At 57.5% G+C, this 26,199-nt stretch overlaps 9 protein-coding genes and 1 non-coding gene across 10 annotated transcripts; 2 read left to right on the plus strand and 8 right to left on the minus strand.

The window, feature by feature from the left end:
* Nucleotides 1-1,647: 1,647 nt before the first annotated feature.
* F5Z01DRAFT_669023 (uncharacterized protein) lies at nt 1,648-5,537 on the minus strand. Its single transcript, XM_046264384.1, has one exon. It carries the CDS (start codon nt 5,047-5,049, stop codon nt 1,720-1,722), a length of 3,330 nt encoding a protein of 1,109 aa, XP_046113441.1. The 5' UTR covers nt 5,050-5,537; the 3' UTR covers nt 1,648-1,719.
* F5Z01DRAFT_669024 (uncharacterized protein) lies at nt 5,515-7,113 on the minus strand. Its single transcript, XM_046264385.1, has 2 exons — nt 6,444-7,113; nt 5,515-6,394 (listed from the first exon to the last, which is right to left on the minus strand). The coding sequence occupies exons 1-2, from the start codon at nt 6,685-6,687 to the stop codon at nt 5,760-5,762; spliced, it is 879 nt and encodes a 292-aa protein (XP_046113442.1). The 5' UTR covers nt 6,688-7,113; the 3' UTR covers nt 5,515-5,759.
* A 219-nt stretch (nt 7,114-7,332) lies between these two features.
* On the plus strand, nt 7,333-12,676 carry F5Z01DRAFT_740691 (QDE3 protein). The gene is made up of 2 exons (XM_046266844.1): nt 7,333-7,900; nt 7,954-12,676. Exons 1-2 carry the CDS (start codon nt 7,486-7,488, stop codon nt 12,552-12,554), a joined length of 5,016 nt encoding a protein of 1,671 aa, XP_046113443.1. The 5' UTR covers nt 7,333-7,485; the 3' UTR covers nt 12,555-12,676.
* A 1-nt stretch (nt 12,677) lies between these two features.
* On the minus strand, nt 12,678-14,963 carry F5Z01DRAFT_715872 (uncharacterized protein). The gene has a single exon (XM_046266523.1). The coding sequence runs from the start codon at nt 14,530-14,532 to the stop codon at nt 12,952-12,954; it is 1,581 nt and encodes a 526-aa protein (XP_046113444.1). The 5' UTR covers nt 14,533-14,963; the 3' UTR covers nt 12,678-12,951.
* A 797-nt stretch (nt 14,964-15,760) lies between these two features.
* F5Z01DRAFT_684547 (homeobox and C2H2 transcription factor) lies at nt 15,761-18,260 on the minus strand (the record flags this gene model as incomplete). Its single annotated transcript, XM_046265940.1, has 4 exons — nt 15,761-15,866; nt 15,922-16,867; nt 16,940-18,129; nt 18,223-18,260. The coding sequence occupies 4 exons, from the start codon at nt 18,258-18,260 to the stop codon at nt 15,761-15,763; spliced, it is 2,280 nt and encodes a 759-aa protein (XP_046113445.1).
* Nucleotides 18,261-18,825: 565 nt separating this feature from the next.
* F5Z01DRAFT_631578 (camp-dependent protein kinase catalytic subunit) lies at nt 18,826-20,783 on the minus strand (the record flags this gene model as incomplete). The annotated part of the gene is made up of 4 exons (XM_046261799.1): nt 18,826-18,853; nt 18,907-19,538; nt 19,617-19,988; nt 20,064-20,783. The coding sequence occupies 4 exons, from the start codon at nt 20,781-20,783 to the stop codon at nt 18,826-18,828; spliced, it is 1,752 nt and encodes a 583-aa protein (XP_046113446.1).
* Nucleotides 20,784-21,555: 772 nt separating this feature from the next.
* F5Z01DRAFT_669035 (concanavalin A-like lectin/glucanase domain-containing protein) lies at nt 21,556-23,188 on the minus strand. Its single transcript, XM_046264386.1, has 4 exons — nt 22,851-23,188; nt 22,776-22,799; nt 22,652-22,722; nt 21,556-22,597 (listed from the first exon to the last, which is right to left on the minus strand). The coding sequence occupies exons 1-4, from the start codon at nt 22,944-22,946 to the stop codon at nt 21,832-21,834; spliced, it is 957 nt and encodes a 318-aa protein (XP_046113447.1). The 5' UTR covers nt 22,947-23,188; the 3' UTR covers nt 21,556-21,831.
* F5Z01DRAFT_669039 (Tim10/DDP family zinc finger-domain-containing protein) lies at nt 23,189-23,854 on the plus strand. Its single transcript, XM_046264387.1, has 2 exons — nt 23,189-23,446; nt 23,507-23,854. The coding sequence occupies exons 1-2, from the start codon at nt 23,258-23,260 to the stop codon at nt 23,675-23,677; spliced, it is 360 nt and encodes a 119-aa protein (XP_046113448.1). The 5' UTR covers nt 23,189-23,257; the 3' UTR covers nt 23,678-23,854.
* A 21-nt stretch (nt 23,855-23,875) lies between these two features.
* F5Z01DRAFT_631570 (coiled-coil domain-containing protein 55-domain containing protein) lies at nt 23,876-25,084 on the minus strand (the record flags this gene model as incomplete). The annotated part of the gene is made up of 1 exon (XM_046261798.1): nt 23,876-25,084. The coding sequence occupies one exon, from the start codon at nt 25,082-25,084 to the stop codon at nt 23,876-23,878; it is 1,209 nt and encodes a 402-aa protein (XP_046113449.1).
* Nucleotides 25,085-26,098: 1,014 nt separating this feature from the next.
* Nucleotides 26,099-26,192, minus strand: F5Z01DRAFT_t103. Its single transcript has one exon. It is a non-coding gene; the product is annotated as a tRNA-Ile (tRNA).
* Nucleotides 26,193-26,199: the final 7 nt, after the last annotated feature.

Here is a 26,199-nt window from a genome sequence, read left to right on the forward strand (position 1 = left end):
AGGCAAACCCACCCGGTCGCCTCAGTGGCTTGGCCTTGAGGTTGTCCTCGGCAATCTCCGCCGGCGTGCGGCCGACGGCGTTCTCTCGTTGCAGGAGGGCCGGGTTGAAGTCAACCAGGGCCTTGATCAAGGCAAAGTCCTTGGCCATGACGACGGCGTGGAGCGCCGTATCGCCTTTTGCGTCGAGAGCGTCGACACCTTGACCGCGCGCGTACTCCAGGATGAGACGCAACATCTCGACCTTGTCATCGCGCGCGGCACCGGTCATGGCGGCGACCCATGCCTGAAGCGGGTTCTGTCCGCCCACAGCCAGGTTGTTGCGCTGTGTGCACAGGTCGGCGGCCAGCTCCAAGTCGAGCTCGGACATGACGGTGCGCAACCTGTGCGGGGAGGGCTTCAGGGCAAGCACGGCATGCATCAGGTTCGCCCCGGACGAGTTGCGGGTACTCTGATCGGCGTTGCCAGCGATCAGCAGGCGCGCGAAGGCGCGGCGCCCGAGGCGGCAGGCCACCATCAAGGGCGTGTCGCCGTTGGGCGTCTTCTTGTCAATGGCGGTCGGGCACGTCTGGATCAGGTAGTCGAGCAGCTCGTTGCTACGTTCGCCAATGTCCGCTCGGACGGCGCAGTGAATCACGAGCTCGTTGTCGGCCCCAAGCCAGGTGGCGATGGCTCTGTCAAAGCCGCCGGGACGGTCCCGCAGGACCTTGAGGCGGATGTCCTCCTTGGCAGCCTTGGACTTGCCAAACTCGCTGTACAGCCGGTGCGGCGCATCGCTCAGGAAGAACTCAGTGCTCTCGATGCTGCCAGCGAGCGCGGCGTGCAAGAGAGGGGGCGTCCTGATACCGGTAACCCTGGTCACCATGTTCCTCCCTGCATTCGCCCAGTCCTTGCGCTTCTTGCCGTACACCGTGAGGCCCTGGTAGAACCGGGGTTTCTTCGTGGTGGTCGCGCCGCTCTTCTTCACGAGATGATCCAGCGGGATGCCGGCGCCGGTCTGCTTGATGAGGATGCCAAGCATATCGGTCTTGCCCGATTTCACTGCGTGAAGCAATTCGTCGTGGTCCACCGTGAATCGCTTCTGGTCTCCCTCTCCTTCTTCTTCCGTGAAGTCTTGCGCTTTGTCGTTTCGCGCCCAGTACTGGCCCAGCCCAATCAGGTACTTGAGGCCCTTTGCATCTTCCACGTCTACGCAATGGGCGAAAAGCGTCTTGGTGCCCGCGTCTTCGAGCTCTGCGCCCTTTTTGAAACAGCGCCTGCGGTATCTCAGGGTCTCGAGGGGCGTCACATGCGACTCGACGCTCATGGAGACTTGCCCAATGTTGTCAATGGTGTACTTCTGCTCCGCCTTCTCAGCAACAAGCTGTGGTTGATCATCCGAGTCCTCCGAGCCAGCATCGTCGCCGCTGTACTCGGCCTCGCTGTCGTCATCCTCCGTCTTCATCTTGTAGCGCAGCTTGTTTTCTTGATGGGGCGACCACTGCGCTTGGATGATTTCGAGGATGGCGCTGGCCACGTCGTAATGTCCGCATAGGAATGCGATGGAGAAGGGTGTCTGGTTCATAGTATCATCAACGGCCATCTTGAGCGGTGGCTCGTCTTGGTTGGGACCCCAAGCCTGCAAAGTGAGTGCCTTGATCTTGTCGAGGTCGCCATCCCACGCTGCGTCGAAGCTATAGTGCGTTAGAAGAAACATCCCTTGATTCAGCATGCATGGCGGACTCACAGTTCGATATAGGCATCTCGACGCGCATCGGTCATGTCTGACACACCTTGGAACTGGAAACGGACCTCAAACGGCTTTTTGTTCTGTTCACTGTCCGGAACCGTGTGATAGACATGGTGGGACAGAATGCCATAGGTCCGGGTACGGTGGTTGCTCGTCTCCTTGGCAATGTCCGGGTGCAGCTCCTTGAATGTCTTTGCTCCCTTGGCGATGAGTGCGTCGCGGAGCTTGGCGAACTCCTGAGTCAACTCCATCAGGGCATCAAACTTGACTTGCTCTGCCGTTTCACCCTCGCCCTCCTCTCTCTTCTTGACCTCGTTCACGTACGATGTCATGGAGGCTTCAAACTTCTTCTGCGCATCCGCGACGGCCCTGCCCGCCACCCACCGGGCGTAGGAACCTCCCTGAAAGTTCTGCATATATTCGTCGAGCCCAGGCCGCTTTTGGGGCTTCTCCAGAGTCTTCCGATCTTCTGAGGTTCCCTTCTCAAGTTGCTTGATGATCTCGTTGACGTCGTCCAGGACGGAGGTACCCGTATTCCACGATCGCCGGTGGGTGTCTATCAAGAGCAACTCGGACTCTCCGGTGAGGGTGTTTGGATCCGCGCCGTTCTCCAAGAGAGCCAGGGCCATCTCAAAGTGGCCGTGACTGATCGCAAGAGCCAAAGGTTGCACCATCTGGCGCCACTGTCTCTTGTTCCTGTCCAAGTCTCCCAACCGGCTGGATTGAGTCGGCGACACCTTGGCAGACTTGAGCCAGGTCTCGTAATCAAATTGCACCGAAGCGCCGGCGGCCAACAGCTTCAGGACAAGTAACGGGTTGCCCGTTTCGATCGCGGTGTGGAGAGGCGCTGCTGCTTGAGGGGACCAGTTCCAGCCTCCGAACGCAAGGTGATTGATAGCGCTCTTGACGCCCGCCTTGTCATGCTCCAGCAGCGTGTCGACCATTTCCAACTTGTCCGATTCGACATATCTCTGGAAGGCCGTGACACCGTTGGTCTCCGCCTGTGAGCTGATGGCGCCCAGACTGAGGAGTAGACGTGCCATTGACTTCGCCTTGCTCGATGGGAGTGAGAGAGCGAGAACCAAGGTCAGGATCGCCGCCGCACTTCCAGAGTCGTTGTCGGAGAACTTGACAGGCAGGATAGAGTCGGCGCCGTAGTCGCAGAGCTGCTTGACAGCATCTTCGTGCCCGCCTACAATCGCGAGATGTAGGGGGGAAGATGGGACATCCCATGCGAGGATGTCAATCTGGTAGTAGTCGGGGTCGTCATCAGATTCATCGGGCACAATGTCGACCCGGTTATCCTCATTGTTGCTGGTGTCCTTGATCTTGATGAAGGAGCCGGTGGTGGCCGAATGCGCGTCTGTCTCCGTCTGCGCATAGTCGGTCATCTCGTCATCCGATTTGTCTTCAGCTTCATCCTCGTCGTCGGAGCGCATCTGTGAGTCTTCGCCATCCGGTGGATTCGCGGCAGGTTTGGCAGCTTTGGAGGCCGCCCGGCGTCGATCCTTGCGCTCTTCCTCCATCTCCTCATTCTCAATGCTCTTGTCCATCAGCAGTTTGATCATCTCCGTGTCGCCGCGTGAGGCCGCCAGATGGAGCGCAGTCCTGCCATCTGCCAGCCGGGACGTGATGCGCGCGCGGTGATCAATGAGAGCTTTGACAACATCGGGAGTCGAGGCCATGACGGCCAAGTGAAGAGGCGTGCGGCCAGTGTAGTCGCGGGTGTTGGCATCCGCGTCCGGCTGGGCCAGCCAGTTTAGTACATCGTCAAGGTCGCCATTGACAATGGACTGGCACAGCCTTGCTGTGTTCCCAACATACGCCATGTCTGTCCAATCCTGCTCGGTCAGGGGGTTGAAGGATCCAATCTGCTGACGGCCAGGGTCATCGATAAGGAAGGACACCTTGCCCGAGATGTAGATTTCGGCCTCCTTCTCGGCGACCTCAATCTCCTCCTCGGTCTTGGGCACCGGACAGGTGCCGCAGCAGTCCTCGATGACATCCTGGACGCGCCCAAAGAACGCTGGGTGCCGATGCAAGTACACTTCTCGCTCCTTGGGCTGATTCCACTCCGCGTTAAGCAACAGATCTCGCGTGTAGCAAAGCTTCTCGATGCGCTTGGCGTTGAACTTTTCGCCATACGGCACGGTGAAGGTGTGGTAGTTGGAGACTTCCTCTTCCGAAAGCCAGTCAGCCACCTCGTCTTCGTAGAAGTCCTTGATATTGCCTCCGAGGTGGAACTTCTGCCGGTATGCACTAGGACGGCCACGCTCTTGTCGCCTTCTGTTGAGATATGCCTCGCGAGCCGAGCTGGTAGGCAGACGCTCGAGGATCAACAGTCGCGCCAGGCCCAGTGTTCGTGCAAAGCTTCTCTCGAAGATGGTGGGATCGATGCGGGAGCGATCGAGATCGGCCCAGTACACCTCGAAACCCCTGTGAGAGTACTTGGAGAGTCGATTCTCATACGAAGGACTGCGTCGGCTGAGGTCAATGTGGTTGGTCTGCGTGATGAAACTAGCCAGAGCACGGGGCGTCACCCAGACCTGCTGGCCATCGAAAGCACCGCCCGCTGCGTCAATGTCAAAGCCCGTGAGGATTTCGCTGATTGACTTGTAGACTCGGAGCACAATCTGCACGTGCCTGACAGGATATTGGCTTGCAATAGTGATGGCGTACTTGGTGCGGACGACAGTGACCTCGTTCAGAAGGGCGTCACGAATAGACTGCTCAATTTGCTTGATCTTCTCAATGGCTTGCTCGTGGTTCAACCCGTACAGGAACAGGTCGACGTCAGAGGCTGGACAGAACTTCTCGTGGTAGTACTCGCGAAGCTTGCGCTTCGTGGTAGTGTACTCCTTGGGAACTGGCAAGAGAGTGTTGATCACGGATGATCCAGCCGCGACGACATTGCTCCAGTCCATGTCCACCAGGGACGACTCGGAGAAGATGTTGAAGTTGTTCTGGAACTCGGCGAGATTCCGCACTGTCGCTGGAGAGCCATCTGGACGCCTCTCGTCTTGGGACAGGGGCATGATGTACTTGGACTTCTCCTCCTCGGACTCCGCCTCGAGGTTCCTGGCGCGTACCTTGATGTGCTCGGTGTTCTCGTTGAAGAGAGGAAGCACGTTGATGTAAGGGTCTTCCAGGACGGGGTTGCTGCGATCCTGGGCGAAGACGGCCCTCAGCTGGTTCTCATACTGCCGGTAGGGTTGGATGAGGTCGTTGACATTGCGGCTGCGGTTGGCGGCAATGTACTGGGCTAGATCCTCATGGTGCGCGGGCAGCGCAGGGAGGTCAGGCATAGCCATGTCCGATGCCATGATGAACTTTGAAGAGGCTGACGAAGGGGAAAGCAGAAGAGACGACGCGGTGAAGGTCACTGATGCAGGACAAGAAGCACAATCGGTGATTTAAGAGACGAGTGGAAAGGAGGACAGGATGAGGAGGCAGTGTTCGAGACTACTGCTGAGGGAAGGACTGTCGTTATATACACGAGTGGGATCTCCGTCTGGTACAAACAGGCAGATTATCTGTCGGTCTGCTTGGCTGAACCTGGGCAGTTACTCGGTCAAGCTGTCTGTACCCGCAGCGCCGTCCCAGCTCCAGGCACAGGCGGGGTTCTTGTCGCCAGGGGATGGGCAGCTGAAGCCGTGGAGGAGCATGGCGTGAATTAGCTCGCGCTCGAGTGGTGCGTCGGATGCACAAGTGGATTGGCACGTCTTAGCTTGGAGCCGCAGTTGTCAGCTCAGGGTCCAGTCCATTTGCTCTGGTGCAGTGAATCGGGATTTTTTGGAAGGGCGTCCTGGACCTTGGGAGTGGAGGGTGGAGTCTGCTGCCTGTCTGCTGCCTGGGGTCCATCGCCCACGCGAGATCCCGTGACTTCAATCACTGGAACCCCCCGCGCCTCTTCAGCGCAAGGCTAGGCAGCAAACCCTCAATCACGCTCACTCTCGGTCGATTCATCAAATTAGTTCTATCATTCTCTTCTTATGCTCCATCGATGTAACCCAAACTGCCTAAAATCCCCCTCTCAGACAACCGAATCGGTCTTTGGCTCCTTCTCAGCACCCGCAAAAACGAACATGACTGTCACCAACAACTTGCCAGCGCCAGAAACGGCTATCGCCGTTGCTGATCCGACCTCGCGGTAGATAAACGCCCCTGCGAATGCTCCCAGGATCAACGATGCCAGGAAAGCCACCCGACGTGTCCTAGGTCGGTTGTCAAACGCCAGCAGCTTCTTGTCTATCAACAGGTCAACCCACGCTGCCGTGGCCATGGCAGTACTGATCTCCGTCATGGCCAGGCTGCGCGACTGCACGACCTGACTGCCGGATGCAAAGGCCAGCAGCCCAATGACCGAAAGTGCCTTTGGACCCTGGACAGCTATCCCGTGCCGATATTGTATCGCGGCGGCGCCCAGCACCAGACCACTCTGCACAAAGTTGCAGAGAACCAGCCACCACCTCTTCCGCGGGCCGATGGCATGGCCCAGCTGACCAGTCAACCACCCGCCGCCTAGGAAGAGGCCCAGGGCTATGCCAATGTTGGACGTCACAAACATTTCACCGTTGAGATGAGGGAGCACCAGCGCCACGCAAAGGAAGATTGTGTTGCCAGTCTGGTTCGATGCGAAGCAGTGGTAATCTGGAAATGTCGTTGCATCTAAGCCAGTCAGTACATGTCCGCCTGGTCTCTGGGATTGCATGCATACCTTGGATACCCGTGCAAAATGTCAGCAGTAAGAGCTGGATTTCGCAAAACATGGTGCTTCGAATGTTCTCTTTGAGGTGATGCCCAACGTGTTCTATTGTTGTTTTCGCTGTGGTTGACCCAGTACGGGCAGCCGCTGGTGCGGCCTTGGGCTCGGGTTCAGGCGTGGTGGTCATCTGAACTACCCTAGAATATGTAGGTTGTGATGACGAGGTTGACGGGAAATAGGAGCGATTGTCCGACATGTTTTGGAAACATCAGATGGGACTCATTGAGACCCGTCATTATATAGCAGGGCACTTCCATCCGACAACCGTGAAAAGCTTGCAGAGATCCTGAAAATGTCCGTCATCGGCTAGGTTGGTGGCTAGAGTTTGGCCACAAGGCACTGAGGCTCTCGCGGCCGCCCGATTGCCTATTCCCACTCGGCTCCGGTTACCCTGAATGAATCAGCAACAAGAGACCGGCAACTTGCAGCAGTAAACGGAGAGAAAGTTGTACTTCAAATAATCACATAAGGGGCGTTTTCGAGTGCACAGGCTGTCAACCATCAATACCCACAATCGCACGCCCTCGACATTGCGATGTGGGTTCAAGTTGATGTTGCCAATGGATACTGAACCCACGATCCGCGCTTCTCTCGTACGGATACAAGCACTATCAACTTGGTGTAAAAATGAAATCATCAGTGCGTGGCCCCCAGAAAAGCCGGCGACTTGCCGCTTCCCGTCCGTGAAAAATGGGTCCCAGGCCGCCGGCCGGCGACCGAGATCCGCGAAAGACAATGCACGTGATACCGCATCGTATGGAGACGCCAGCTGGCTGACTCAGAAACGCGCTTCGCGGGTAGGCGCGGTGCTGTCGAGCGCCTGCTACTCCACTTCAAAGCTGCCGCCTGGCGGATCACGGTGGTGCGTGGTGAACAACATTGACCGGCCACCAGCCAAATCCCCCCAGTTCACTTTGGACCTCGCGAACGACTGGACCTGGCCATCAAATGTCGCCCGTTATTACCGTCTGTCCGGCACCCTGACGCTGACTTCATGACGCGTAACAACCTCAACGACCACTTGCCCTGGTTGTTACACAACGCGTCCGCCTCAAAGTTCTCGATCCCCGCATACCCAAGCGCTGGCAACTCGACATTGTCACAAACGACGAGTACACATGCCGAACCACATGTCAATACCATCGAGACGCGTTCGCTGCCCAACTCGAACGTGGGACAGTCTAGCCGCCCCGACATCCGTGCTCCTGCTGAGCCCTCCCATGGACCTACTATAGCGGACAGCGACATAGAGGAGGACTTTGCCGAAATCACAGCAGACGATTGGAACATGGGTCGCTTGACATCGGCATCCAAATCCAAGAAACCCTCGCTGCTATCGAGGGTGGATCAGCTCCCACTCCTAGAGCAGCCGACTCCATCCAAAGATGGTCGGCTTGGAGGAGCCCCAGGTACGAGGGAACCGGTCCAGCAATGTCATGTTTCCGTATTAATCATTGAGAAGTGGCGACACCTCGTCGAGCTAAGCAACATGTCTCGCCAAAACGAGGGCCGGCGGCACCGCAATCATTGGAGCCCAAGTTGCCCTCCGACCTGACAGACCTCGATATTGACGACTGGGCCGAAGCGATGGATCTCACCGAGGAAAATAGTGCATCTTCAGATTCAGTGTTTGGCAACGACGTGACCATATGGAACGAGGATCATGCTGCGCGAGCCCAGCCTCTGTCCAGCGGCAAGAAGAGGAAGAGCAGCGATATCAGCAAAGCCACCGTCAAAGATGAGATTGAAGACGACGAGTTTCCCGACATTTACGCCTTACTCAACACACAGCCTCCCGCAACAACCCCTCGGAGGCCCAAAGTAGAGCGCAGAGGGCATTCTGCCATGACGGGAACTACGACGAAACGAAGAAAGAGCCCCAGTGAGAAACGCGACAAGTACGAGGCAGGAAGCTCATCACCGCTTCGACAAAAGCAAACCAGAATGGCCGAGGCCATTGTCAAGCAGAGTCCAATCAAGGCCAGTTCGAGTGCGCTTCCTGCTGCTCTCTCGACCATTAAAAGCGCTTCTCCGAGACGCGCCCCCCAGAACCCACGCCGGTCTCGTGTCCAAGAAGAAGAAACATTCGACGGGTTTGATGATGACCTCGTGATTCCGGATTCCGACGATGGGGACGAGGAATTTCAGACACCTCCTTCGCACAACGCCTCTGCTGTTCCTCAACACGATGTCAACGGATCTAGGGCGGGTGTCAGTACGAGCCAAGTGTCATTGCAGGCGCGTAAGTCAATGTCACAGGCACCACAGCCATCTCAACTAGACGGCGTGCCATGTCCGTCAGAACAAACGTCGACTACGTCGTCGGACAGAGCACCTCCCAACATGAGCTCATCAAGTTCAAAAGAACAACGCCAGTTGTTGTCGCGCCTTTGGAAGGGATCAGACGTTGTCGAGAATCTAAAGAGGAGTCTTGAGCGGCAATTGCGCCAGAATGGGGAGGACTTCAAGCAAGCGCTGCAAGAGCGTGCACCGAAGGAAAGACGGGCCGTGATCAAGTCTGCCAAAGAACGCCTACAAAAGCAACAGAAGGCTCTCGAAGAGCTGCCCGAGGTGCTGAAACAGTATCGTACGCTGTGTGATGAGCGGGAAGCGCTGGCAGAGAAGGTGTCGGTGGGCTATGCTGAGGGTCTCGATACGGAAGAAGACGAGGCATTGCTCGACGAAATCACCGATCGAGTGCAAGATGTAGAGGATTCGATGCTGAGAGACCTGGCAAACGCCGAACTCGAGGAGGAGGACTTTTTGGGTTCATCACCACCGGAACATGTGGCACCCGTGTCCAAGCATGTAGTTGTGCCCGACACCCAACCACTGAGCCACTTCAGCGTCGACATGTCGCAAGATGTCTCGCGGACCTCCCTCGTCCAGGAAATGGGCGCGGATATTGTTCAACAGACGCAAGCCCCTGTGGAGAGCAGGCTTTGGAACCAGCCGATACCAGCCTCGAGGATACATGGCAAGAGGGGTGTACTGTCACAGGATGACGATGACTTGATGCAGGCCCCCTTCCCACGGGCACACCAAATGCAGCGTCCGTCTGCTACCGTAGTTGATGAGCCCACCCCGATGGACCTCGATTTGGAGATGATGGATGACGACTTTGAGGATATGGAGCCGTTGGCTCGGTCGTCGCGAAAGCCGCCAGCGCCATCACGGTCCGCCATGGCAACTCAGCATCAGCGCCGGACAGGCGATGAGTTTAGCGACTTTAGCGACGATGAAGAGATGCTTGCTTTAGCACAAGGCATCGACGTCCCAGCTTCGACCAGAAGGCCGTTCAAGGAGACCTCTGGTAATGCCGGGGGCCCATCAAGTTCAAAGGCGGCATCAGGGAAGAAAAAGAACTGTCTCCCCGAAGCCTCCATCCCAGCCGAGCTCATGCGGCACCCGTGGTCTCCCGAGGTGCAGAAAAAGCTCAAGGATCGATTCCGGATGAGGGGCTTCCGCCAGAACCAGCTGGAGGCGATCAACGCAACCTTGGCCGGGGAGGACGCCTTTGTCCTCATGCCCACAGGTGGTGGCAAGTCCCTGTGCTATCAGTTGCCAGCCGTCGTCCGCTCAGGCAAAACGCGCGGCATGACGATTGTTGTATCGCCACTGCTCAGTCTGATGCAAGACCAAGTCGACCATATGAAAGCGCTAGGCATTCAAGCTGTGTCGTTCAATAGTGAGAGCTCCGCAGAGTACAAGCGAAAAGTCCTGAGCGCTTTCGAAGAGAGATGCCCCGAGAACTTTGTCGAGCTCCTCTATGTCACGCCAGAGATGGTGAGCAAGAGCACACAGTTCAGCAATGCGATGGATACGCTGTATCGCAAAGGAAAGTTCGCTCGACTGGTCATTGATGAAGCCCATTGTGTGAGCCAGTGGGGGCACGATTTCCGACCGGACTACAAAACGATCGGCCAAATTCGCAAGAGGTTTCCGAATGTCCCGGTGATGGCCTTGACGGCCACGGCCACGCAGAATGTCATTCTTGACATCAAGCACAATCTTGGAATGCCACGGTGCAAGGTCTTCTCGCAGAGCTTCAACCGACCGAACCTCTACTATGAGGTCCGGCCCAAGGGAACCAATGCCAACTGCCTCGAGAACATTGCGGAACGCATCAAGGAATCTTATTCTGGGATGAGCGGCATTGTGTACACCATCTCTCGAAAGCTGACCGAGGACGTCGCAGCCAAGTTGTCGGCGCATGGCATCAAGGCGAGTCACTACCACGCGAAGCTAGAACCGGCGGAGAAATGGTCTGTGCAGTCAGCATGGCAGAAAGGACAAATCAAGGTGGTTGTTGCCACCATCGCGTTCGGCATGGGGATTGACAAGCCGGACGTCCGGTTTGTCTTTCATCACGGCCTTCCGAAAAGCCTCGAGGGGTATTATCAGGAGACTGGGCGTGCGGGCCGAGATGGCAAACCTTCAGATTGCATCCTCTATTATGGCAAGGGAGATATAAGAACTCTCAAAAGAATGATCTTGGATGGAGATGGGGGGAGCCCGGAGCAGAAGGAGAGGCAGATGGCCATGTTGAACAGAGTTACGGCCTTCTGTGACGACAAGGCGACCTGCCGACGCACGGAGATCCTGCGCTACTTTGGCGAGGATTTTCACCGGGATGACTGCGGGAACAAGTGTGACAACTGCAAGGCCGCACTTGTTTTCGAGGAACAGGACTTTTCGGAATATGCGGTGGCCGCCCTCAACGTCGTGAAGCGGCAGAGACGGCTGACGCCGAGTCAGTGTGCTGACATCTTACTGGGCAAGAAATACCCAGACTCGGAGATGCACGAATCTGATGAATGGTACGGAGCGGCGACGGGGCTGAAGAAACATGAGGTCATCCGCATCATCGACAAGCTCTGTGCGGAGAAGGCGTTCCAAGAGCACAACCAGGTGAACAGGCACAGCATGGCCGTGGAATACTTGCAGCTGGGCCCTACTTTCAGAGACTTTCTGCAGGGCAACCGGAGGCTCATGCTGACGATCCAGGTCACTGAGGACAAGCAATCCAAGTCCAAGTCCAAGGCGAAGAAGCCGGCGTCTAAGAAGGCCAAGGGCAAAGACGCGGGGGCTGTGCAGTCCACGTACGTCTCGTCCCCAATTGTACGTGGGCGTGGCATCCGCGAGGACGATGAAGATGAAAATGGCGACCTGGACGGCTTCATCGACGACGACTGCGAGGACGATGCCTTTGACCCTGCGCCAGCCGCAAAGGCACCCAAGGCAAGCAAGGCGACGAGGGCTAAGCCGCCCAAAAAGACGTCGTCGGTGTCTGTCGACTCAAATATCGACGGCCTTGGTGCTCTCCATCAAGACCTCATCGCCAGCTTTGTTAGAGAGGCGCGAGACTTGGAGGAGCAGATCCGCAACAGACTTGGGCTTAGAAAACCGCTCTTCACGGAGCGCGACCTGCGCGAGATGGTGGCCCGGTGGACCGTGACATTGGACCAGATGAAACGAATCCCCGGCATCGACGCAGAAAAGGTGCAGCAGCATGGCGCCAAGATCCTGCCCCTTTTGAGGGAGCATCACGACCTGTTCAAAGCGAGCGAGCAGGCATCCGGGCACGGCGAGCCGTCGACCTCGACACGGAGCCATGGGGACATAGTAGACCTCATCAGCTCCGAGGCCGAGGAGGATTATTTCGAGGAAGAGCAAGAGGAGGGCGAGACGGCCGATTCGCCCTACTTTGCACAGCAAGCTCAGAACTGGCACAACGAACTCGCAGGCCTATCGGCACAAAGCGGCACCGGCCGAGGGGGTGGTGGTGGTGGTAGCAGCAGCAGCCGGCCGAGATCAACGTCCCGAGGAGGAGGGGCCGGCAAGAAGTACGGCAAGTCCAACAAGTGGGCTAATAAGCGATCGACCAGTGGGAGTGGGCCAGCCGCTGCCGGCGGCGGCAGTCGTCGTCGTGGAGGTGGAGGTGCCGGATCTCGGAAAGCTAGCGGCTCGTCGACCGCCTCTCGGGCAACATCGTCTGGACCGCAGCGAGATGGACGGATCGTGAAGCGGCCCGGAGGGGGCATAGGCCTGATGCCGCTGTGAAGGGCGAAGGGGATACGGACACACATGTCTGCTCACTTGCTTGCTACCACTCTTACGTATGAAGCTGCATCCTACCTGTGCCAAGGTAGCCGCGATATGATTCAATGAACTCAAATAGACTTTGCATAATATTCTACTGACGGGGGGTGAAATGAATCATGAATACGCCTGATATCTAATGCCAATGGGGGTATATGCGAGAAGGTCGAAGTAGATCTGGAGTCGCTTTTGAAAAAAAAAAAAAAAAAAAAGACTTGGGGCAAACGCGTGCGCATCTGATGATGCCCGGACGCAGCCCACAAAAGCCAAACAAAGAACGGAAACTGTCTGTATGTAGTAATACCATGGTCTGCGTCGCTCATCGTGTCTTGTTACCAGCTAGGGAGCCATGACGAGATCACCGCGCCAGCTCCCTGGCCAGCTCCTCTCGCACATGACGGCACCATTGGAGGATGGCGGCCTCAAACGTCTGCCACGCCTCGGGCCCGCTGTTGTTGACGACGCCCATGACGTCGACCCTGAGGTGTATCTCGAACCGCAGCTCCGCCGCCTTGACCCAGTACCGTAGGTTGTCGGCGCAGCGGTAGGGTTTCTGGGTGTCGGTGTGAAACGTGGGGATGGCGCCGAAGCGCCGCCTCGACTTGTGCACCGCCGCGTTGTGGAGCTTCACGAGACGCAGGCCGTTCTGGAAGGCCGCGAGAAAGGGCGTCGGCACCTGGGCGGCATCCGACACGGGCGTCCACGCGGGGAGCGACGCGGCCTCGGGGTCCATGGAGGAGAGAAAGGCCCTCTCGCGCTCGTACTCGCGGCCGGTCCAGTCACCGTCCAGCCACGTCCAGCTCGCGCGCTCCGCCTTCTCCGCCGCCTCAATCTCGGCCTCCTTTCGGAGAATGTCGTAGACACTCTCGATCCAGCCGTTGATGGTCTTGACCTCGTCGTCCTTCATGCCGCCCTTGAAGTGGCGGGTCGCCTGCTGCTTGAGGACCTCCATGACGACCAGCAGGTCGGCGCGCACCTGCTTCTCCGACTTGATCGCGTCGAGTCGGTCGGGCATCTCGTGGGCGGTGTAGTACATCTTGGCCGCGCGGATGGCGAGGGTGACGACATCGAGGATCTGCATGCCCTGCAGCTCGAACCAGCCCTGTGTGTTCTCGTCGGGCATGTTGGGCAGCCGGGGCGCGTCGGCGGGTTCGACGTAGGTGCCCTCCTTTCTATGTTGGACTTCCTTGATCGCCTTGGCCGCCTCTGCCAGTGTGGTGTCCAGCTCGGCCTTGAGCTCCACGATTGTGGGTGGCTTGGGGACGACCTTCTCCTTGTGGTTGTACGTGCTCACCGTCGGCGGCAGCATCCCCGACTCGGACTCGGCAAAGCTATCCGAAAAGGAATCGTCGTCCTCGTCGGTTGGCGACTCTGTCAATGACCGGTTACTGTACGGGTGCGCGCCCACGTCGGGGCTGCTGCTGTCGACAGAGCCATACGACGAGTCAGGGTCTGTACCCGGGCCTCCAAGCTCGCTCCCGGATGCTTCGAGGGCCGAGAGATCGAGCGTGGCAGGGTGCTTTGACTTTTTACGAGCCAACTGGCCCCCCTTGCCGTCCAGCAGTCCCGTGCGCGCAAAGTAGTATTGTAGGTGCGCGATGCTGCCCAGACTCATGACGCTCTCCCTCGACTTGGCACTGGCCGCAAAGTCGGTGGCCTGTGGGCGCATGTACCCCCTCCGTCGCTTCACATCGTGGCCGTGGGAGTTTTGGCGCGGTGGCGGTCGAGAGCCGTTGCGCGGGGTAGCGAGATCACTGTGCATGGACGAGTCGCGCGACGTCGCATCCGCGGCGCTGGAGGTGTTGGAGAGAGAGGAGGTTGTGGACGAGTAGCGAGAGAGGTCCGAGACGGCGCCGATGGCTGGTGTAGGGAGGGTATCGGGCGAGGGCGAGCCGCTTCGTGTCGAGGAAAGGGATGTGCGGTTGTTTGTGGCGGCCATGGGATCGTGCGTCGGGTAAGGGGGGGTTGACCCTCGTATGATAGAGATGACGGAGGCAGGATGTGCCTGTGTCGTCGAGGGTTCCGCGCGCAGGGGAATAATTATATCGAATGGGCTCGACGAGGACGGGTGGTGGTTCGAGCAGATGGGTGAACGTTGATTACAAAGTAGGCCGGCCAAGGAACGGAAGAGGTGAGAAGCCAGGAATTAGACAAGCAGTAGGCGAGCTCGCTGAATGAGAGACAGGAAGAAGAGGAAGGGCTGGCGAGTGGTGACGAGGTGAGTGAGGCTCAAGGTGACGGACGGATTGTTGCTATGAGGTTGCCTGTCTTGAATTCCATCGGGGACTGGAGGGCTTGACGGGTATTTAGAACCTCCTGCAGGGGTCGGTCGGAGCAGCCACGGACTCAGTGGCTCGACGCCCCACACTTTGCAAACACGCCACGCTCGACACCGAGGCAACGGTTAGTCATGTCATTGGATTTTACGGATACCTTACTCTAAATACTTTGCTGTCGATGTGTCATGTTTCACTTTCGTCTTTTGGCCTGCGCGAGCGTGCATACGTAGCTGTTGAGTCTTGCATGGGACGTGGACGAAGCCACGTGCAGTCTGCTGCCTCTTTGGCTGGGGGGGGGGGGGGGGTCCATGCTCGCCGATCGAGTTGAGCCTATCGGGCACAAGGAATGCAAGTGGCAGTGTGATGTGTGAAGCGTAAGTACTTGGTCAATGGGGACGACTGGAGACCATAGCTGGTAATTACATGCGTGGATCCCTTTCAACATGAATCTGGTCTCACTCAGGCTTCAAGCTTCTCCCAGCAACCATTGTGCACGCCAATTAGACAGTTTATGCCGTGTATCTAACCCCCTCTGGTGAGTTACATTAGACCGTGAATTGAGGCTTCGATTCCAACTCCAGCCTTTCTCACATTGAACTCGCTCCGAGAGACAGATTTGGACACGAAGAACGAGAAGATGTTCTTGATGCTTCATGTGATCCATCCCCAGATTGTGACTGACAGCTACCCGCGGGCTAGTCCGCAAGAGGAAAGGCGCCGTTTCCCTGACAGTCACTTCCCGACAGACGCGTCAGGACAGGACAGGACTCGACTCTGCTCTGCTCTCTTCATGTTCTCTTCAAACACCAGCCCCCACACCAGTCCTCTGTTCATCGCATTCCTCATCTTTCGAAGAGAATATCCTGGTCTGACCTGAAGAGCCTTATCTCACGACACACTCAGATCGGGATCATCCACATCAAGCCCCTGGTCCTTCTTGAAATGCCGTAGCCATTCGGCATTGTCCGCAGGCGTCTGGTTCCACGGGTCATCGCTAAGGCCGTCAAGTCAGTAAAAGAGCCCCCGAGGCAGGCAAGGAGGATACGTACTCGTCAAACATGATCCAGCGCGCGTGGTGCTGCAGCTCCTCATCCGTCGGCACGTGTCGGTTCGGGTTGTAAGGTGACATGGCACTCCGCGTGTACCGCACCAGCTCCTTCATCAGCCGGCGGTAGCAGCTATCGTCGCCCAGCCGGTGTTCTCGCAAGCCCCCCGCCGCCCCGTGCGGGCTCTGGAAGTTGGGGCTGTAGGATGAGACGTCGTCGGTCATGGTCAAGGAGCCCAGACTCGCTTCTGGACCACCTAGTGTCGCTTCCATCACGCTCTCGTCGTGCCAGCCGCTCCCAGCGCCATGCAGCTCCGATGGGCACGCGTCGTCGATGGGCAAACCCGCTCGTTCGCGAAACTTGGTGAACCACGTGCCGCTGGCGGTGTAGATCAACTCGATCAGGAAATCCTGCGTCGACTTGGACGGCCTCTTGGCCGTCGCCGTCATGTCGGCCACAACCTGGCACGCCAGGACACGGATATCTTGGTTCGTGACGGCCAGTCCCACCGCGTGCGACGCCTGCACCCGCTGCTGCAGCTCGCCCTCGAGCGCGCAGGACTCAAACAGCGTCGCCCTGCCAATGATGCGCAGCGGTGTGATGCTCACCTTGGCCGCGTCCCGGAGGGGCCGGAGGCGAGCCTCGCGCGCAATGGACTCGTCGCACATGATCAGGTCGCGCAGCCACGACGCCGACGTGCCCACGTCTCCTCCGTCGCCGCGCGTCTGCCTGTTGTGCGCCGCCGTGAGCTGCTCGGCGCCCATGACACGGCTGCAGCATTCGTACTGCATCTCGGGCAGCGTGGGACGTCGCTGGTGGGCCGCCATGTACTCGTTCGAGTAGTACTCCATCTCGGCGCTGATCAGCTCAAAAGCACTGGATGGTGTGTCCGGAGGCCCTTGGTAGCCCGTAAAGGGCCACGGGGAGTACCGCTCATAGTGAATCAGATCTGCATCTTTTCGTTAGCCTGCGAAAGCTCTGGCATAAAAATATCTATTCCAAGCGGGACATGGAAACGTACATGGAGGGATCGCACTCTCGATCTTGTCGGCAACATGCGGCTCAAACCCCCAGCCTCCCTCCCAGTCCGCCATGGATTTGCCCGTCTTAAAGTGCTCAGCAATGTGATCCACGCGCTCGTCCCACGACTCCATGGCGAGGTTGCAGAAGCCGCAACGGGACCGGATCAGCTGGTTCTGCCGCTTCCACGTCTCCATGGGCGTCCTCTGAAAGGCAGCTCCGTGGACCAGCGTCAGGTGCTGCTGCAGGTGATCTTTGCGGTAGAATATGCGCTCCTCGGGCGCGCGCCTCTCACATTCCCCGTAGTCATGCCCAGAAATATGCGCCGCGTCGGGGTCGGCCAGTCCGCAGTACACACATGTCGCCTTGTTGCTGTCCGCGTCGACAAAGGTCGGTCCATCCGGCGAGCACTCCCATCCCTCGAGAGAAATATGCAGCGACTTTTCGTGTCTCTGCCAGTTGTGTTTCGTCGCAAAGGTCTCTGCGCAAAAGGTACACTGATACGTCCGCGTCGCGATCAGGAGGCCGGTCCGTTTGTCGGCCTGTCTCCTCGCCGCGACCTTGCGCTTTCGGCGCCGGGGCTTCTGTGTGGCGAGCACGTCGATGGACTTGCGCGACGTCTGCGAGGCGTACGAGTACGCCGAACCCACCGAGCTGCCCGTGCTCGAGTTGGAGCGACGAGCGGATGTGGCTGACGAGGCATCGTCAGACGTCGCCCGGTCCATGTAGCCAGTATCCGCCCTTTTCGCACCATTTCCATCGCGGTGGTGGGACGCCGACACGGCAGCTAGGATATCCGCAGCTGCCGAGGGTTCGTACTCTGGTGGCGAGCTCTGCCATCGTTGCATGGGGTCCATGTCCCAGAACGGCGATGCACTAGGCTCTCCCGGTATGCTGCGTCCCGTATCCTGCCCAGGAGGCTGCCTCTGAGATTTCACACTCACCAGACTAGGAGACGTAGGTCTCGGGACGTGCCGGGCTCGCGTACGTCGTCGAACGTTGGCGTACCAATTCGTGATCTGCTGCTTTTCCAGACCAGTCTGGGCCTCCAGACGACTAATGTCCTTGGAGGACGGGTACGGATGGTCCTCATGGTCACGCAGCCAGGCCTTGAGGATCTTGAGCGATGCCGTCGAGAAGCGCGTTCCCACCTTGGGAGGCGTCGGGGCGTGCGCATGGCCAACATGAACCCTGGTCTGGCCGCGCACGTCGTGCTCGGGCTCACAGGTATTGCCATTGGTCTCGACTCCTGCGTCAACGTCCAAGCTGGCCAGCAGCTGTGACCAATCTTGGTCCGATGGAAGGTCAATGCCGAAGCTCATGGTCGCAGGCGATGCTGGCGCGGATGCGGCCGAGGTCAAACTTGGTGAACACCCTGCTGAGCAGTGCACAGGGTCTCAGGCGGGCTGGAGTGATTGAGTGACGTGACAATGCATGTTGGCATTTGCTTCAGCTTTTAGTTAGCTAGCCTGGCATCATCGTAGGAAAAGCACATGAAGAGCTGTGAGTAATAAAGTATCCATCCATGTCAATTGCTCCCTTGACAGAACCGCAAAGAGCGGAGACGCCGGTTATCGGGAGGGACCTTTTGTCAGTCAGTCAGCTATGTGGGCTTCACTCTCCCGCCGCGTAATCGAAGACAATTCCATCACGAACTCTTCAAATAGCAATATAACGATTCTTTTATTGCCGCAGCGATCAAGGACGACCGAAAACGGCTCTTGCATGTGGCTTTAGGTTCTTTGCGTGGATTCCCCGCCTGCTTTAGCGCAAACCTTTCCCCCAGCACCCGCCAAAGCATTACGCCCGTCCCAGGATTTCCAATTGTGCCCATGAATAGATTGATAACAAGCATTGCGCACGCAAGCGACACGAAGTGAGGATCGTTCAGAACTCGGAGAACAGGTGGCCGTATCTGAGCTCGTTAGCAAGTGGGCTTCCAGGACAACGTTCCCTGATCAGACTTACTCATCACTGCCAGTCAACTGGCCGTACTTCTCATGCTCCTCTGGGTACTTGTCGAATTGACTCGCGTCGCCGGCGCCAGCCTTGACGGGCGGCGTGTACGGCGCATCAATGTCCTTGCGCGCCAAGCGGTCCCAGGTGACTTCGTGGAACCAAGGGTGGTTCTTCACGTCGTTGGATCCCCCATAAAGATTCCCCAGCCTCTTGGAGAGGTCCGCGGTGATGAGTTTCTGGAGAAGGTCTTGCGCCTCGGGTGCTATGTACGCGGGATACTTCACCTTGCCTTTGAGAATGTTCTCGTAGATGCGCATGGGCGATCCGCTGTCCCAGAAGGGCGTGTAGCCGCACAGCATCTCGTATATTAGGATACCAAGCGACCACCAGTCCACTGACTTGTTGTAGCCCTTGTTCGACACGACCTCTGGTGCCAAGTAGTCAGGCGTGCCGCAGAGCGTCCATGTCTTGTCGGGCACCCGCTTGGCGAAGCCAAAGTCGGTGATCTTAAGATGCCCATGCCGGTCAAGGAGCAAGTTCTCGGGCTTCAAGTCGCGGTATATGATATGTTTGGCATGCATGTACTCCAGCGCCAGGGTGACCTCGGCCGCGTAGAACTTGGCGACGGGATTGGGGAAACGCTATGGACACATGCTCAGTCAGCTGGACAAGACACGCATCGGCGCGTGCGTTCGCACGGGCCTGGCTATTTTACTCACGCCTGATTTCCGCAACAGGGAAAAGAGCTCACCGCCCTCCACAAAATCCATCACCATGTACAGGTTCTTGACATCCGTAAAGGTGCCCCACAGCGTGACCAGGAACGGATGCTTGACATCGCTCAGCATGCGGCGCTCGTCGTTGGTGTGCTCGACCTGCTTCATCTTGACCACCTGCGCCTTTTTCAGCACCTTGATTGCGTAGAAGCGCTGGTTGTGCTTGGACTGGACGAGGTGGACCCGGCCAAAGCTGCCCGTGCCGAGCGTCCTCAGCATGTCAAAGTCATTGAGTGTGTATTTGCCCTTTGTGATGCGGGGCGTCGAGCTGGTGCTGCCTTGGTGCTGGTGTCCAGACACGGACTGGGCCGCGTGCTGCTGCTGCGGTTGGTGGTGCTGTTGCTGTTGCGGCACCGCCTGTGTTTGCTGCGACTGTTCATTCTGCTGTACCTGCTGCGCCGGCTGCGATTGTTGCTCGGGTTGGTCGGTCGGCATGGCGTCGGGGTCGCGGCTGGCGTCGGTGGGCTGCTCGCCCTGCTGCTGCTGCTGCTGCGCCGGCGGCTGTTGCTGCGACTGTGGTGGGTTGCGTGGTGGAGGGAGCGCAGCCTGCTGCTGCTTCTGTAGGGCGGCGGGATCCGTGCCGGGACTGGCGCTGACGGTCGGGACGAGGGTTGGGCCCAAGTTCAATGCGCTCTTGCTGAAGGGTGAGGAGTGCTGCTGATTGGGAGTAGGGGCCCCTTCATCCTGGGGCGCATTGACTAGGTTATTGATGCTGGGGCTGTTCTGCTGCTGGTTCTGGCGGGAGTCGTAGGGTGGAGGAGGAGGGGCAGCGCCAGGCGAGATGTTGGATGGTGAGGGTTGAGGCTGTTCAGAGTTCAAAAAGGCGCCGTCGTTGGCGCGGCGGTTGTCGACGTGGGGTTGGGCGCCTGCCGTCACCGTCGCGCCTTCCCCGCCATGCTGCTGCTGCTGCCCTTGACCTGCTGGACCGAAACCTTGAGCCGCGCCAGCGTTCCCGGTGCCTCCAGCTTGTGGCTTCTGCTGCTGCTGCTGAGTCTGCTGCTGAGTCTGCTGCTGAGTCTGCTTCGCTGCGGTCGGGCTGGTCGGGCCATTCGAGTGCTCGTGATGGCCGTCCTTGCTGCGGATCTTCTTCAAGAAATTGAGCCCGGGCATTGTCACGGACGGCCTCAATGCTGCGTCAATGGCCGGATGCGACGCAATCTCGTGCAGTGTACTTTGGATGGTTTGCAGACGGACGCAATCGCAAGTTCCGCGCTGGCGCAGTCCAGATCGACAGCTCGATTGCGTTGAGGAGGCGGACACAAACAGGCCTTGTGCGCGGACGTACGTAAGAAATTAAGGTAGGCAAGCAAGTACTAATAAGTTGGTTGTGAGAGACGCAATCGATCGGGAATTGCCAGCGTCGAGTAAACGGATCAGCAAGGCAAGAGAAACTAGTCACGAGTTACATGCAAGCAGTGAGGAGCAAGGACCCGACGGGAAACCCTCGAGTGTTCGAGCTCTGGGGGCTGAAATGGACCCGGGCCAAGGTAAACTAGGCGGGCAATTGAAGCGCAGATACGTCAGTGATCATGGAGGATGGAGGGGAACGGGAGGATTGGACCTGAAGGATGCTCTCGGTCTCTGTTGGTCTTGGGGAGCGCTAGCCTGGCCAGCAGCAGACTGGAGCTGACTGGAACTCCTCCTGTGAACCTTACTTACCTGGTATTGGTGATTGCATAACAGAGCCCGCAACTAACAGCTGTGAAAGCCCCGCGAGCTGTCACTCTAGTCTCTGGATGAGGCTGATTCACAGTCGGGCTTGTCGTGCCTAGCTGAGTGGGCTAGTCCAGTTATGGCGCCTTCTCAAGGGAGCATCTACCCCGGATCGTGAAGGGACAAGCAGCATTTCATCAGGGCATTGGTAGGTTCTCTCCATGATAGAGCAGACATGGGATTATTTCCGTTGCCTCGTTATTGATTGCGAAACATTCCCGGCTGCATGAATCTTAGCTGTACATAGACTGTCGGTTGAGAGTGAAGGTCTGCTTGCTAAATCATTGTGCCCCTATGTCATACACTACAATTGCCGAGTAGCAAACCCCAGACACAACCTCTCACAGCCGTAAGCCACGCTACCCAAACCCATGCATCCCAGGCAAACTTTCCCATATGCCGCCGTGCACCCTAGATCCATCCGTTGACGCCACTATACCATGACCTAGAAACGGTGCGACTTGCTCCTCGAACGATATGCCACCCATCCAGCGTACGCACCGCCGACAGCCATGCCGAACAGGACAATCTTGGCCAAGAACCACATCCAGCCCCCACCGCCCTGCTTGGCGCGCGATGTTGACTTGTTCTTGTTGCCGGGCGTCGACTTGCTGCTGCCACCCACAATCGGGCTGTTGTAGAGGTTCTTGGCGCGCACAGAGATGATGTCGTGGTTGTCGCTGAGCTCGCCCGTCTCGGCGCTGAAACCCAGGTACGCAATGTTGGGGATGGCAGGGGGCGAGTCCGCGTCGAAGCACAGCTGCCAGTCGTTCTCGTTCTTGTACTGGAGCTCCAGCTTGAGCTGCTTGTCCTGGAAGTAGGTCAGGCGCAGCTTCGTGGGCTGGTTGGCGTTGCGGATGCCGCGCGCCGAGCAGCCCGCAAACTCGGACGCCTTGCCATCGTTGTTCTTGTCGTAGCTGGTCTGCCCATCGCCAAACATGGCCATCACATAGGGGAAGACGACGCCGGGGCGGTTGTTCTTGTACGTGTCGACAAACACACCGAGACCCTCAAAGTTGTCCGTATGGCCAAACACGTTACCCTGCACGCCGCGCTGGCGGGTCACCCACATGGCGAAGCCATCGCCGTACAATTGGTTGCGGCCCGAGACCTTGAACTCGACCTCGACCTCCCAGTTGGTCGCCGTCAATGGGACGCGGGAAAACAGCCAGCCGGATTGCGAAGGACGGTCGGATGTGAGGCGGACATGACTACCCAGGCGTTAGCAGACGCGTCTAGACTCCATTGGCAGAGATATCCCATACGAGTCTGTGCGGATCACTGTATCCCCTCCAAAGTCGAACCAGCGACTCGCCATGTCAGAATCAAGGTAGGGCTATCACGGTCAGCGTCGTCGGGTCGAGTCGCGTGCCGTCCGTATCAACTGACCTGAACCAAGGTGTGTGTGCGCAACTACTGCGTCGTCAGTACTGTTTGAAGCTCTCATACCGCTAAAGCACCCACCGAGACGCTCTTGATGTTCTCGTTACCATCGCTCTGAGCATTTGTCGTCCAGGCGAGCGCCGCGACGAGCGCGGCGGGAAGCGAAGACCAACGCATGGATGCGACTCGTTACGTGCGCAGCACGCTGAATTTGAAGCGGTGAACGGTATCGGGGCCGAAGCAAAGTCCCTGCCCTACAATCAATCAAGGGCGATCTGGGAAATTCGAATCGTGGAGGGGCCGCTGTCGGGTTCTTGCGTGGGCAGGGAGGTCGATCTCAAGTCCCAGAGTCACAAGCTAGAGCCTAGCTGTCCTCTTTCCGCTGCCGCCATGGGGGGCCACACGAGGTGCGCCACAATCTGGGGTCCAGTCCCCCTTGGACGGTCTCTCTAACCCCCTGTCTGCGCCACACGCACCAGCCACAGTCGATGCAAGACTTGTTCGCGAGCCTCGAAGAGATTCCGAAGCGTCAACGAGTCCGCAACGTCGCTCCAACCTTTCAACCTCCAATAATACCACAACATCTCGTCATCATGGACTCCGCCTCGGTCAAACAAGCTGTCATGCAGCAGGTCAGCAGTGAGGCCAACATGGCCAACGTGCGCCTTCTCATTGAGGTAGGCTCGCCGACGACAGCTCGCAAACTTGCCCAACAGACCGACTGACCTGCGACACAGAAATTGCAGGAAAACTGCTTCCAGAAGTGCGTCCCCAAGCCTGGCGGCTCTCTCTCCAGCAGCGAGCAGTCATGCGCCACCTCATGCATGGAAAAGTACATGGCCGCCTGGAACAAGGTCAACTCCTCCTACATCGACCGCCTACGTCAAGAGCAGGGCGTGCAGATGTAGATACGACACACGGATTGTACGAACGATGCGAAGGACTGTATAACACTTACTGTAACGAAGCAACGACCGGCCGCGTCCGATCGGACTGTTGTACACATACAAATTTATAGACAAGCGCAGCTCCAAAACAAGGCGCGTCGCAAACAGCTAATCGAGATGGAAATTATCTTGGTGTCATTCATTCATTGGGTATCATGTCTATGCAGTGCTATCCCCTGACTTCTTGGCCTCTTCGGCTGCGCGCTTTCTGGCGAGGTACCTCTCCTTCGCGCTGGAGATCTCGCCCTCGGTCTTGCGACTCTTCGCTGCCCTCTCGACTTCTTCCTGTTGCGCCTCGGCTTCTGCTCGGGAGCGCTTCATCGACGCTTCCAGTTGTTCAGCCAGCATCCGTGACTGCCGCTCTCGCCTCGCCTGTCGGTTGCCTATCTGGTGCTCTGTCATGGCTGGCCGTTGCCTCTCTGCTGGGAGATCCTCCTTGGACGGTGCTGATGTCTTCTTGGCGCCCAAGTTCAGGCCTCCCTTGAGCAGCTGTCGCTTGTCGACCACCTGGCCATCCTCGTTCACGGCGATATCAGTGCCCTTCTCCTTGAGCGCCTCCAGGCGCTTAGCTTCTTCTCGGGCGTCCTCCGTTTCCTCATCGTCCTGGACCGTTGCTGCGCCATCCTTGCCCATTTCTTCTGCGGCTTTGACTGCTTCCGAGTGCCTTTCCTCAGTCTTGTTCAGGAGATTCTTGTAGAAGCCTGACATTCCGCCGGCCTGGTTCTTCTTGGCCTCCTCCTCTTCCTTCCGTTTCTCCTCCTCCTGCAACTTCTTGTTCTCCTCTTGCTGGCGCTTGTATGCCTCCGTCACAAATTTCTCCTTGTCGGCATATTCGTCGCCTTCTTCTTCTCGTTCGCGTGCAATCTTCTTCTCCTCCGCGATCAGCTGATCTCTCTTGCGCACGTCGGCCGCCTCCATGAGCCCGCGCATGTACTTTGGTTTCCTTTCCTTGTCTTCTTTGGTGGTGTGCTTCTTCGGTTTGAGAGATTCGTAGACTTTGTCGTATTCGTAGACGCTGGAGTCGAGGTCGGCTGCTGCTTCGGCATTCTTGCGCGATGTCAGACTGCTCGATAGATCGCCGAACATTGTGCTGGGTTGTTGAGTCTTTGACTTGAGTTTCGGCGGTTGCGACGGTGGTCCGTTTTTGGCCTTGGCCGATTTGCGCGCATCTTGAGGGACATCTTCGCGACTGGTGGTCACAAAGTCGTCAAGATCTCCGTCTATAGCTTGTGTTGTGACGCCGCCCGCAGATTGTACTTCATTGTCCGAATCATCGTCGCCGCCAAACATGGGTTTTCGCTTGGGGGGCGCGGCTTTTGAGGTAGTCTTTTTCGCGGCGTTGAAGCCGAATGCTAGGGGTTTACTCATAGCAGCGATGCGGAGTGTTGAGAATTGCACAATAGAGATTATTAGTTGGTTGTGGTGTAAGGTTTTTTTGGGCAGCATGTAATTGAGTTTACGGCGTGAAGTAGATTCGGTTCGGCGATGGACAACGCCGCGCATCCCGCCACGCGTTGGCGCGTGCTGCTTGAGCCTCGACATGTACGAATTCAGTCGTTGTGTGTGACATGATCAGCAAATCCTGAGACGATATATCTGGATACTCTTGCTTTTATACTTGCATTTCTAGGTTTCCCCGTCGCTTCCGCTTCCATTGTTTTCTACCGAGTTGGAAGACCAGCCAGAAAATGAGAACCTACAGCCTTGTTCCATGGTGGTGGGTTGAGTCATGAGCCCTCTCCCAAGGAGCATCGTCCACGGGCAACAGTACTACTCCCGGATTTTCTCTACGCTACCTGTTCTTCGGGTTCTTGTGCAGCGATCTCGCCTCCCGGCAAACCTAACCCAGTGTCAGCATTCGACAACCGCGGCAGGCGGAGCATGCGCACGAGGGTGGTGATGATGTTGTCAGTGGTCTCGTCAGGGAGCTCGCCACGATTCCGCCAAGGATATCATCACTAAAATGTGGGTGAAGAAGAAGCCGTGAGCCGTCGATTGTGAAGACTGCATCGATGACTGGGCTTAGTTGGACGGATGGATCAATTGAAGTCAGTCATCTAGTCGACGAACAGTCTGTCCCGTTCAGACCGGCACAACCCAGGGTAATTCAATTGGGCTCTTGGGGACGAAAGATGCAGACAATATATGCACACTCCCTGGAACATTGGCAGCAATCACAACAGCCCTTCGTCCGCTGGTGTTGTAAGGACTCGAGTGCAGCTGAATGCTCGGGCGGTTCGCTCTGCAACTGTCAGCCCCACGATCTCAGGTGGCGCGTGGCATCTATCAGCGCACAATTCTGACAACCATCTTGACACGCAAAAAGGTTATCTCAATCCGCAATCAGAGAATAAAGCAAATGTTCAAGATACCCAAAAAGAATGGTCCGTAGCGGGGTCGAACCGCTGACCTTCGCATTACTCAACACATTGATCATGTATTAGTACGACGCTCTAACCAACTGAGCTAACAGACCAGTTGTT

This window comes from Emericellopsis atlantica (assembly GCF_019669845.1).
Source record: "Emericellopsis atlantica unplaced genomic scaffold F5Z01scaffold_63, whole genome shotgun sequence".
In the NCBI taxonomy this organism is placed as follows: Eukaryota; Fungi; Ascomycota; class Sordariomycetes; order Hypocreales; family Bionectriaceae; genus Emericellopsis; species Emericellopsis atlantica.

Coding starts and splice junctions, on each gene's coding strand:
- F5Z01DRAFT_669023 (XM_046264384.1), bottom strand. CDS start 5,049: ATGGCATCGGACATGGCTATGCCTGACCTCCCTGCGCTGCCCGCGCAC.
- F5Z01DRAFT_669024 (XM_046264385.1), bottom strand. CDS start 6,687: ATGTCGGACAATCGCTCCTATTTCCCGTCAACCTCGTCATCACAACCT. Junction 6,395..6,443: donor ATTTTGCACGGGTATCCAAG/GTATGCATGCAA, acceptor TGACTGGCTTAG/ATGCAACGACATTTCCAGAT.
- F5Z01DRAFT_740691 (XM_046266844.1), top strand. CDS start 7,486: ATGACGCGTAACAACCTCAACGACCACTTGCCCTGGTTGTTACACAAC. Junction 7,901..7,953: donor TCGGCTTGGAGGAGCCCCAG/GTACGAGGGAAC, acceptor ATCATTGAGAAG/TGGCGACACCTCGTCGAGCT.
- F5Z01DRAFT_715872 (XM_046266523.1), bottom strand. CDS start 14,532: ATGGCCGCCACAAACAACCGCACATCCCTTTCCTCGACACGAAGCGGC.
- F5Z01DRAFT_669035 (XM_046264386.1), bottom strand. CDS start 22,946: ATGCGTTGGTCTTCGCTTCCCGCCGCGCTCGTCGCGGCGCTCGCCTGG. Junction 22,800..22,850: donor AGAACATCAAGAGCGTCTCG/GTGGGTGCTTTA, acceptor ACGACGCAGTAG/TTGCGCACACACACCTTGGT. Junction 22,598..22,651: donor ACAGTGATCCGCACAGACTC/GTATGGGATATC, acceptor ACGCCTGGGTAG/TCATGTCCGCCTCACATCCG.
- F5Z01DRAFT_669039 (XM_046264387.1), top strand. CDS start 23,258: ATGCAAGACTTGTTCGCGAGCCTCGAAGAGATTCCGAAGCGTCAACGA. Junction 23,447..23,506: donor ACGTGCGCCTTCTCATTGAG/GTAGGCTCGCCG, acceptor CCTGCGACACAG/AAATTGCAGGAAAACTGCTT.